Source organism: Centruroides vittatus, unplaced genomic scaffold (genome assembly GCF_030686945.1).
Source record: "Centruroides vittatus isolate TY-2023 unplaced genomic scaffold, ASM3068694v2 contig_1907, whole genome shotgun sequence".
Lineage (NCBI taxonomy): Eukaryota > Metazoa > Arthropoda > Arachnida > Scorpiones > Buthidae > Centruroides > Centruroides vittatus.
This window is the reverse complement of record NW_027121173.1, coordinates 131,640-143,950: the sequence shown is the minus strand read 5'-3', so window position 1 is coordinate 143,950 and position 12,311 is coordinate 131,640. Positions and strand designations below refer to the sequence as shown.

The following is a 12,311-nucleotide window of genomic DNA, read 5'->3' as shown; positions in this document are numbered from 1 at the left end:
CCAGAGCGGTAGGCTGCCACCTTTACCGCTCGGCCATCCGGCCTCGCCTGCCTGTAGGCATTAGAAAGGGATATTTTTAAAATTCTTTCCGCTCTGTGGGCACTAAAAAAGTTTCTTTAAGCAAAGGGTCTTATGGGTTCTGCCAGACCCACAATGGAGACGCCGGGTGGTGAGGGACGGGACCTGACATAGCCGGACGGACCGTCACTCGAAAAATTCCCGGACCTTCTTCGACTCGTCTGGGATTCCTCCGGGTCCCCAGAGCGGTAGGTTGCTACATTGATCGCTCGACCATTCAGGAATTGATCATGTGCGTAGTAGAACAAAGAATTATCAAGCGTTAAATAACGTTGTTGCTATATGTTTGGAAAAATAATTTATTGAAATCTTTAATTCTTATTTTTACTGAGTTTTTATTTAGTCAATTTTCTTCTAATGTAGGATATCGAGAAGAAACATTTAAAAAGAAGGGGGGGAATACACGTAAAACTCAGAGAGAGAACATAAAAATACTGTATTTGGAAATTTATTCTAAAATTTATTATAATTATCATTTAGAATTATTTTAAGTACTTTAAATTTAATATATACTTAAAGAAAATTTGTTTTTTCTCCATTAAAAATATTCGTGTATGTAGACGCGCGATAACCATTTTAGAGAGGGCGCTGATGTCGTAAAGATCTTTACAGGTAAATTTAAATCGTCTGCTTGTCTTCATTAGAAATAACATTAAATTGTGTTTAGAAGAGACATTTTATAATGAAACAACAGGTGGAAAATGCACACCTTTACACATACACAACTTTTATAGTAAACATTAAATCAGAACGTCTTAGAATCTTGACAAACATTTCAAAATGAAAAACTTGTCTCATATACCATTGACACCCTGCTAAAGTTACAGGCAATCTCTGTACGAACAAAAAACTAATGTAAGATGTGAACTCTGAATGAGGGGTTTCCTATTCCCCAGAAGTGTAGACCCTCGTACAAGCAAGAAAAGCCAAAGGAACCATACCTGTATGTGACCCTTCACAAGATATTCACCTCCAAAGGTCAGTTTTTACTGGTATCCCACCCTCAGAATTGTAGGCCCCCATTACAAGCAAGAAAGTAAAAGAAACAATACCTGGATAAGATGTGATCAGAGTGAGAAGTTTTCCGCCCTCCAGAATTGTAGATTCCCTTTACGAGCAAAAAGGTCAAAGAAACCATAACTGTATGTCCCTTTGCAAGATATTCACCTCCGAAGGCCATTTTTTACCGTGTACTGGTAAACTGCCTTTTCTCTACGTTCTGTGGTCTTGCACTTCGGTGCATGACTACGTACAGAACACGTAGAAAAGACACAGAACTTTCCAGAGAAAAGACATACAAAACTTCCTGCTATCGCTCACATCTTGACACCTGGTGGCAAGCTCCCACACTCCCTAAAACTATATAACATTGAGTACTACACAAATGGTCAAGCAGACTACTCTAAGCTGGCATAGTTGCCCAGGCTAAATAGTTAAATGCAATAGTTTTAGCAGAGAGCACAGCACAACTCCCAATTGCATGTGCTGAATTGGGGGCCGTATCTTGACAAGGGTTGCACATAGATATATGGTTCTTTTGACTTTACTCTCCTGTAGATATGGTCTACGGCTCTGGTAAGGTTCCAGTCATCTTGTTAGAGGTGTAATTGTTCAAAACTAAGCATCATCTTAGAAACAAGAGCAACCTTTGCCAAAGAAGTCCTGTGCAACGTGGTTGCGGAAGGATTTTGAATGGTTCGTGAAAAATGTAGAGGATGTAAAAGAAAGTGAAGTTGTCAGTGCATTAATGGGATTTTGTAATAAATAAAAATTTTAAATATAATTAGTTGATATTTAATTATATTTAAGATTTTTAAGTAATAGAGAGGGTGCGGCGAAAGTTTTTACCTCTAAAACATGAACGTTGAACATTGAGTGCTACCATCACGTAAGCCTAGAAGTTTGACAAATGGCATTTGGAATGTTGTGCATGATTCCAATAATGTTCCAAATGCCATTGTCAAACTTCTAGGCTTAGAAGATGGTAATGTTTGACATTCACGTTTTAGAGATGAAAACTTCGGCCGCAACCTCTCTAATAAGTATAATTAACTGAAATTTTTTTCTTTTATAATTTGATTCAGTTGGAAAATACTCTAATTATTAATTATACCTTGGAAAGTGAGCCGCTAGAAACATCTGCAATTCGAAGAAGTTCAGTCTATTTTAATTTAGTTTACCTGTTGCTAAGATGTGCAGATCATCTTCAGAGTTTTCTGACCCGCCAGTGGCCAAATGACTAAAACTACTGAATGCTGCAGTTAGTTGTAGGTTTGTGTCTCACCAATGGGTTGATTATGAGGAGTTTTCTGGGCTTTCTTCACATCTAACACCTAAATAGGGGCCAGTTTTCCATAGAAAGTCTTCCTGGAAGATATTTATCCCTCAGCAGATCATCCATATGTTTTGTTTTACATCAAAGTGAACCAAACCAAGCCAAAGTTTTCTTATGTTCTTTCTGGTGTGGTCAGACATGTCAAAAACTCTGTTTTATGCTTTACAACTCATTTAGCACTGTGTCATCAGAAGATACTAGATACAGAAGTGAATTAGTTTGATAGAACCAAGAATTGATCAGATATGCTGACCAGAGCTTTCCTGATGGGTGCGAGTCCCTTTATGTTACCCACTAGTTCTGACATCTTTCCATACTCACATTGTGAGAAAGGATATGTAATATAGCTTCAGAAAGCAGGCTGCTTTGTGAATCCCAATGATGTGTCCTCTTTCAAAGTTCATTAGTTGCTGATAGTGGTGTCTTACGTCTTCTAGGTATTCCTCATCTTCACAGAACTCCTCTTAAAATGTACTGTACACAATACACAAGGCGTGTGTATGGTGGCTGTAATCTGTTTTATCAGATATCTACACGTAAGCCCTCTGGTAGAAATTTCTGTTGTTCCATTTAATTCCAAACCAACATCAGTTGAATATCTGCCTATGACATGCTTATTTACCACTTTCATTTATATCAGATAGCCTAAGTCTGTCTGGGTGCTTAACTCTTTTTTTGTCAATAAGTGTAATTTATATATATATATCTTTAAATAATGTGTGAATTGCACAGGAATTCTGAATAATTTATTTCAATTTATATATTTCTGAATTAAATATATTTTGATTTTTATAATTTAGCAGATGTTTCTAATTATTATGTTGTCATAATATTGTAGGAAAAAAGTATAATTAATTTGTTAAACTTTTTATACATAATCTTTAAATTTACATCTCTATATAGTATTATATACATATACTATACATTTTCAATAATAATAAAAAATAAGCCCAGAGCAGCGGCATATCCAGGATCTGAACTGCAGGGGGCAACTCTTAGTTTCTTTGAGTACAGGAATAGCAACAAACAGCAAAATAGTTGTAAGATTTCATGACAGATGGCTCTAGGCTCTAGTCTAATCACAATATTCATTATTTAAAACTGAATTATTAATTATTGTATTATTCAAAATATACTAAATTGATACATCTGTGCTGTGTGTCAATTACTACACTTCAATTTTTCTTCTAGGGAGGGGCAACTGTTCCTCCCTGCTTTCACTGGGTATGCCCTTGGCCCAGAGTATATCTTGATGTGTATTTTGTAAACCTGTGTAAAGTCTATATTTTTTGTTAACTGTTTAATAAAATTATTAAAATGGTGTTGATATACCGTAACCGTAAGTAAAGTTTTCTTCTTCCAATAGAGAAACTAGTGATCATTATCACATTGCTCGTTATCACACTTCTTGTGGATAATTAAGAGAGACGTGATAAAGATCACTCGTCTTGCTATTGGAAGAAGAAATATCTATCTATAATTTTGTTTCTTTTATCATCTAAAAGGACATTCGAATTAAACGTTTGTTTGTTTTAGGAAATGTAAGATCATCATAGAATTTTTAATTAATATGGATCAATCATTATATCTTAGGTAAGTTATCCTTATCAATATACTTCATATTCATAATTAAACATAACTTTTAAAAATTTTAAGTAACAATTACTGATTTTGTCTATTGTCATATAAAATTCAAGCTTTTCTGATTTACAAAATAAGATAAATTTATCTGTGAATTAAAAAAAAGTTTTAAATTAATAAGAATTTAAGATTTTTATTTTTAGAAATTTATTGAATATAACATCATTGGATGTTTCTTACAGTATTTCATTCTAAATTATAAAAATGCTTCTGTTTATAATTGCAAAAAATGATTTAATTATTAATGATTAAAGAAATTATTTTTATGAAGTAAAAACATGTTTAATTAATTTACGTTAATGATATATTGTTATTTTTGAATTATTTTTCTCAGTTCATTAATGATTCTGAAGTTATAACTTAATAGATTTATGGATTTCAATTATAGTAAAGCACAATTTATGCAATAAATTGTTTTTTTCTTTGTTTTAAAATTAGATTGAATTATGAAAGAAAATGAAATTTATGATTTAATTTCTAAAGTATCAACCTCAAACTAATTAAAAATCATCTACATAGAATTTTTTGTCTTTTATATGGAAATCAATGTTTATTGTTATTATAAAATTTTTTTAGTCATCAAGAATATGTATTTGGAGAAGATGCAATTTCATTAATGTTTGAGGAACATGTTTTAATCTACGGAATGACAAATTTAGGAGCAGAAATTGGTAAATGTATTGATTATTGAAAAGAATATTTTAAAATTTTTTTAAAACCATATAATATAGCTTCCTGACTGTCAATATTTATAAGTAATTATATCTAATAGAAGAAATTGTTCAAAAATTTTTTATATAGAGTGTCCAACTTGCTACTGAACCTGGCATTTCTTTAAAAGTTTTGACAGTAATGAAGATATTGCAATGAAATTTGAAGTGGGCTTACCTCATTTTGTGTTGGAAGTGGCCACTATTTGTGTCCAGAGAACATTGAACCCATTGTATCATATTTCAGAATGTCCTTGCCAATACTTCAGCTGTGACTGTATGAATTGCTTCAGTGTTGTTTGCTTTCAAGTTGTCTATGGTTAGTGATTTGTTTGTATAAACTTTCCTATTCAGATCCTGCTCATTGGGTGAGCAGAGTGGCCAAAGTCCCTTTGAAATAATGCAGCCACTGAAAAATTCTGAGTTTTGGCCATGCTGGTATGTGATGTGTGGCATGTTGCTCCATCCTGCTGGAAGTATCCAATGGAGAGTGTTTTATCCAGTTGATTTACAAAGGTGTTAAAGATTTCCATATATGCAGCTGTTGTGATGGTTGTATCAAAGAAGATGCGACCAGTTATGTGCTGCTGGGACATTCCACAATAAACACAATTTTCTTGGAATGAAAGGGCTCTTCATATATCTCATTGGGATTTTTGCTTGCCCAAATAGTGTCAAAATTTTTAAAGAAAAGCTGGGTTCGATAATAAGTGGGACATCCTGTATATTAATTAAGGATCTTGATACATTAATGGTAATTATCAAATCAACATAAATGTCATCATTTATACAATACTATATACATATTTAGATTTACTTTTGATTTTATTTTTGTTTACAGCAAAGAATCTTATTTTAAGTGGAATAAAAGTATGTATTATGTTATGTTATCTACAATTAGTTATTAAAATCATGTTATTTTATATATCAAATTTAACAGAATGTGGTGTTTTGTTTGTTTAGCATATTACTATTCAAGACAGTCAAAATGTATCAGAAAGCGATATAGAAAACAATTTTTTAATAAGATGGGGAAATAATCATGTAAATACAAATAGGTACAGTTAATATAATTTCTTTTGCCTTTATTACTTTTAATATTTAGAAAAACAAGTATTGAAATGTTAACAGGTAGACAATATATCATTAGTTAACATTATTTATTTTCCTGTTTTCATATTTTATTAAATGATGATTGATGTTTATTAAATTCAAACTGAAAAAAGATGAAACTTAAAAAATAAATTTTAGTATCTTATCTTAACTTTTTTTATATTGAAAGTTTCATTGAATGTATTAAATTGCATGTTTTCTTGTAAATTTTTTTAGTAGGTAACAATTCCATAACATCACAACATGAAAATGCTAATGAGCATTTAAGGACTTACTTTATTAGTGCAATAAAACAGTTTTTGAGATAGTTCATATCTCATCTTCTCTGAAGATGAAATGTGAACTATCTCAAAGAAAGTTTGAAGAACAAGAATATATTATCAGATACATTTTTAAAATTCAAATAAATTTAAAGGACATTTCAATGAGAACAGTGTAGTATGTGCTATTAAATCTCCAATGAGCTAGAGTTCAGCGGATGCTTTATTTCTGTCTTTTTGTGACTTCAGTTTCGTATTATCAAGTTACCTTTCTTACATAATTACAGATCTTTAAATAATATGCAATATTTCACAATATTTCTGCAAAATGCAGAATCCTTAAAGAACAAGAGTTATTTTTTGCAGTCTGTTATGAAAGATGACCATAACATTTTTATAATCACTGAGAATTTGTTATCTCTCAGTTCAATGTATAATATGAACTGTTTACAGTCATACAGTTTTAATAGCCTTTCTAGGTTAGGCAACATGGCAATGGAATTTTATTTTATTTATTTTTTTAAATTCTATTTTACATGTTTAAAAAATTTTTGAATACAATGATTCCATCTTAGCCTTTAAAATACCAAAACTGTTCATAATCTATTGCATCAATCAATGTCCCTAACTTCCTTTTGTGAGAATATATTTTTATTTTGTATTATTTTCTTTATTTATTTTAGTACATTTTTTACCTATACAATTTTATTGTGTTGTGATTAGCTTGTCCAATATTTTTTGGGTTAATTTTGAACTATTTGTTTATCAGTTAGATTCCTCTAAATTTTTTTTTAAGAATGAAATGTATTTTTATTTTTAATTTTAAGCAACACATTAATTTTTCCATCTATGTTTATTTGTTCCTTGATCTTGTTTTTTTTCTATTTGTATGGATGTCATTTTCACTCTAGTTGATGGCTTTAGATTGTGTGGTCTGTTTGGAATTATTGTTACTTCTCTGTCTGGTCTATGATGTTTTCCCATACCATTGTTCCCATGAGGAATCAAACCAATTGGAAGGGCCTGCCTAGATTATTGTGTTCTTTTGATTGGTAATCCTTCGTAAGCTTTACTGTCTCACTTAAGCAAAAATTAAGTAATGTTTACAGTCATTTTGAGTGTGCTATATGAGTGAATCCCATGAAAAGAATTATTCTAAATTCAAACTATTGGTTAACACATGAATTAAAAAAATTTAAGAAAACATTTGACAAAGTTTTGGTGCCTATATTGATCTGAAAAACCCAAGTTTCTGCATATTCAGAGAGTAATCCAAAAGAAATTTTATCATCAATTTCAGATTAAATTTAAACTATTATTTTAATTTGGTTGTCAATAGATTTATATACACCAATGATATGAAATTGATTAATTTGAATTCTAGTCTTCTCTAAGATAACATAAAGTTACTAACTTATATTCTTGAGTCATTTAATCTTTTGAAATTATTTTTGACAAAGCTGACCATTTTACAACTATAGTTGGAGATCATTGCTTTTCTACTATTGCCCTAAGTTGCTAGTGTTTTTCAAACTTCTTTTTTGTGTGGCTTTGAAGATCAGATATGAAATGTCTTCAACAATGTTTTATCACATTAATAAAGTGACTTCTTGAATGCTTGTTAGCATTTTAGTCTTATGTGTAGTTTTCAGCATGACGAAGATAAGAAACAGGTATAATGTGAAGAACAAAACTTTATACCGTATGAACACAAAAAAAGATTAGGTCCCAACTCTGGTGCATTGTTAGTGAATACTTTTATTCAACAGTATAGTACAATCAAGATCGTTACACAAAAGGATTTTCTCAACTACTTTTCGAGATCCACACCTGTGGGGTTCAAATCACAAAAGTATACACAAAGATCAGCCTTGCTTAAAACTACCTTACAGCCTATGTTTTTTTACTCTAATTAATGCTAAAAGAGGGAAGAGATGTTAGATAGGGAGAGATAGATTTACAAAGAAAGAAGTCTTAGAAAAAGGGTACCTGTTGCTTCATGTATCATGATGAAACTGTCCAAATATACCTTTGCAGTCCCCTGGATTTCACTGGTATAATTATGTATTTTCTTTCTTAGTTGTTACTAGTTCTCTTTTCTTTTGATTTTCTCAAAGAGATTTGCTGTTTTGACTCTCAGGACTCACCGGCGTTTTCTGTACCGATTGTATATCTTAGCGGTCATACCCTGTCTAGGGATTGCAATTGCTGGATCCCTCATCCAGCAATCCAGCTGAATCCAGCACTGCGGACTGCTAATCCAGCACTGCGGATCTGCAAATACTCAATTAACTTTCTAAATAATGGTGCAAAAGTCTATAGTTGTCGATGTTGCCGCTTTGCTACGTGCACTATCGCTCGATGGCAAGAGTGACGTTGCCGTTAAGTGTGGGACAAGCTACACCCCCTTCTCTATACCGCACCGCCCGCCCTTTTACCTCTGCTGATGTAATTGCCAGTTGACTTTCTGCTCTCGCTAAATGAAGTGTCTTCGCGCTAAATAAAATAAGTAACTCTTCTCCTAGTCCTGGTGCGTAATTCTAATTTACAGTCAGTTGTGACGACAAAGAATCACGTGACGGAATGATTTATGATTATTTGAGGACCCTGAAGCAGAAAGGGCCTTCTTTGCAGCAGGATATATATGCAGTTCATTAATAAGTAGGTTGGGAGACAACACCATCAATACCATTTGTTTCTTGAGATCCTACTTCCAGAAAAGAGGGGAAACATTGATGTTTTATTTGCATCAAAATATTTTAACCGTCTAAATCTTCTTTTTAATAATGCAAAGCTTCTCTCAATAACAATTCTGCTCTTTGACAGCTTATTATTATATGTATGCATTTGAGCAGTTAGGTGACCATTATTTTTAAATGGTACCATTAATGACACCATAAGTGGGTAAGCAGCATCTCCCACAATGTGATAATCCGATAATGAAGAATCGTTAAGTTTCTGAATCACTTCAGAATTTCTGAAAACTCTGGCATCATGGACAGAACCAGGAAAGTCACAATAACAGTCTGTAAAAACTAAGTTATGGTTGCAGACTGCCTGCAAAATTAAAGAATGAAAAATCTTCCGGTTTATATATTTTTCCGCTGCTTCACTTGGAGCTTTAATGGGAATGTGGCACCCATCAATTGCACCAATTATACCTGGAAAACTAGCTATATTTTTAAATTTTCTGGTTAAATGGGCATATTCTTCCAATTTTGGCCATTTTATAACATCACTTACCATTTTTATGAGTTCATTACAAACTTTATTCAGGTAGCTATACAGGGTAGATTTTGATATGTCAAATCTGTCTGCTACTGACCTATAATGAAATAAAAAACTTATTAATTATACTTAAATTTAATAAATACCAATATTACCATACAAATTATTTGTATTAACTTCATTAAGTTTAACAGACTTGAGGAATTTCTTTAAGAAAATTATAAATTTATTTGTAAATCTTTAATATTGGCAAATTTCGTACATAATTAGTAACAATGAATTATGTTATCACTTAACTATTGGCTTATCTAATTTTGAAACATTATTTAATAAATTTGAATACAGTATTTAGCTTTAAAATTTATTAAGTAGTTTATTTTACCTGAATGATTTCTGATTTGCTAGAAGCCAAATTACTGACAAAATCTGCTTGTTTGCATCTAAACAAGGTCTTCCGAAAGAATTTAGTAATTTCGGTTTTAATTTTTCCAAAAGAATTTCGAAAGTGCATCGCTTCATTCTAAAATGACGTTGGAAGTCGTCGCTTAAATACGAAGGAACGACACTTTCTACGTATCCTTTTATATGCAGTCTCCTTTTTCTCTTTTTTGAAGTTTCTAAAATTACATAACTTCCAATCTCGTCTTCAGATTCATCCGAAAAAAATACTTCAGATACAATTGCACTAACAATGTTTAAAACTTCAGATTTAGAAACGGCCATTTTCTAAAGGAATCGTTCGGAAAGTCTAACGAAACAAGAATAACGATGACGTCATTCTCGTTTAACTCGTTCGACTTAACAAACGTACCCAATATTTAGTTTTGTCTGAACTTATGATAGCTTGATCAAACTTCTCTGAAGAAATCTTTTTGGTATTTGAATCAAACAATTTTGTTTTTTTTTTCATATTTTGTATTTAGCATAATTTGAATTTACTAATCAAATTATGAATGGCCAAAATTTTAAACATTAAATGCGTTTATTATTTAGTTAAGTTATTTTTTAATTATGTTAAAAATTAAAAATAAAATATTCCAAACTTTTATTTAAGAAGTTATTTATTTTAATGTTGAATATTTTTGAAAGATTAATCTATCTAAAGTACTAAACAATTAAAATAAATGGCTAAATAGAAGATTGAAGTGTTACATCTTGTTAAGGAATGAGTCAAAGAATGGAAATAAGTGATAATTGATTTGTTAATTAATAAACATTGTTCTATGTGTTAGATTTCTATAGTGTCATATATTTGTATCAGAATAAAAAAAATCTATTGATTTCTATTCCAATGAAGTTTCCTTCTTGATCATTTGTTTTAATTCTGTGGTTAGAGATTGGTTTATACACTAATATTTATACTTTAGATGTTATTAAATATTAATTTAACAATTACAATGTTTTAAATTAATTTTTATTTGTATAAATATTTTATAATGTATATTCAGAGCTGTAGTTTGCTATGAAAAGTTAAAGACAATGAATCCAAATGCAGAAGTGCAAGTAAAAACAGAAGATCTTGAAAATTTTGACTTGAATTCACTATTATATTATCAGGTAATAATATTAAATAACAATAAAAATTTGCATAATGTTATTTAATATTTAAATAAATAATAATAATTATTTTTCAGCTTGTAATTTTATGTGATCAGTCCTTAATGTTACAAATGACTGTAAATAATTTTTGTACCTTGCAAAATCCTCCTATTAAAGTAAGTTTATTTAAACTACATTGTGATATTTTCAAATTAAATGTTAACTTTTTATTGATTTAATTTCCTTATTAAATTTTTTGATATAATAACATCTTGCTGCTATTATTTTATAATGCTCTTACATCTTAAGAGATACAAAAGAAAAAAAATATTAAAAAATATGATGAAAAACCATAAAACAATTATCAAAATTCATTTACAACTTGCCAAATATGTACCGTATATCTCGGCGGATAAGACGACCTTCAGATAAGACGAGATATAAATTTTTGTCGAAGTTTTATAGTTTTAACTTATATCTGTCCTATAAGACGACCCCAAACTATCAACAGCCTGTGAATTTAGTTTAGATCAGCGATCATCATCTGAATAATAATACTGTATAGCGTATACAGAATTATGTCCTATTTGTAATTTTTCAAATGAACAAATTTATTTTCTTGCATCTGGCAGCACTGCCTTGCGATTGTTGCAAGCATTTGCACTGATTCGGCATTCGGGTAATGACCTTGATTATTCACAAAAACGTCGTATGGGCTATTCTATTTTGTGCACATACCCTACTCTCTACTAGTAAATAATTACAGTTTGTCCATTTTTTTATAATGGTTTTAATTTATATAAATTTCAATATAATTTTTTGTATCTATCCTATAAGATGACCCCGTATTTTCGGGGCCTTTTTTTATGATTTGATTCAACTATCATCTTATCCGCCGAGATTTACGGTATTTTTATTTACATTACTAAACAGAATGATTTATAAAATGAACATTCAAATTTAATCAGCTTTCTGTTCTATTTAGTTCAAACTTCTCCTGACATTTCTATATTATACTCTGTTGTATGTGCAACACTAAATATTCTAGGTTTTTGGCTAATCTGGCATTTTAGATAATTCAGTTTCTACTGTGTTACATAATTAATCTGGAAAAATAAAGATACTATAGCAATTACAATTTAAAGTAAAGGAACAAGATTTAAATTATTATGATTTTTTTGGATACAAAAACTAATTCAGTGTTAAATTCTTAAACTAAATATCTGATTATTGTTGGAATTTTTCTAAATTATTATAAGATTTTAAATTAATTAACTCATTTGTGATTTGGGCTGAAGTAGGCAATGTTATCTCATAAATATTTTAATAATTATAGAAGTATTAAATGAATTAAAATGAATTTTAAATGTCTAGAAGAGATTAATGTAGAAAAGAATTCAGACCTAA

The 12,311-nt window shown here is 30.5% G+C and overlaps 1 protein-coding gene across 1 annotated transcript in view; it reads left to right on the top strand.

The window, feature by feature from the left end:
* The first annotated feature begins 670 nt into the window (after window positions 1-670).
* Window positions 671-12,311, top strand: part of LOC136970299 (ubiquitin-like modifier-activating enzyme 6) — a 68,743-nt gene continuing 57,102 nt past the window's right edge. Inside the window, exons 1-7 of the mRNA XM_067264712.1 lie at window positions 671-690; window positions 3,950-4,006; window positions 4,631-4,725; window positions 5,606-5,634; window positions 5,728-5,822; window positions 10,814-10,922; window positions 11,000-11,080. Of these exons, the coding sequence (XP_067120813.1) occupies window positions 3,984-4,006; window positions 4,631-4,725; window positions 5,606-5,634; window positions 5,728-5,822; window positions 10,814-10,922; window positions 11,000-11,080 (432 nt within the window). The 5' untranslated portion in view covers window positions 671-690; window positions 3,950-3,983. The remainder of the gene's footprint in view (window positions 691-3,949; window positions 4,007-4,630; window positions 4,726-5,605; window positions 5,635-5,727; window positions 5,823-10,813; window positions 10,923-10,999; window positions 11,081-12,311) is intronic.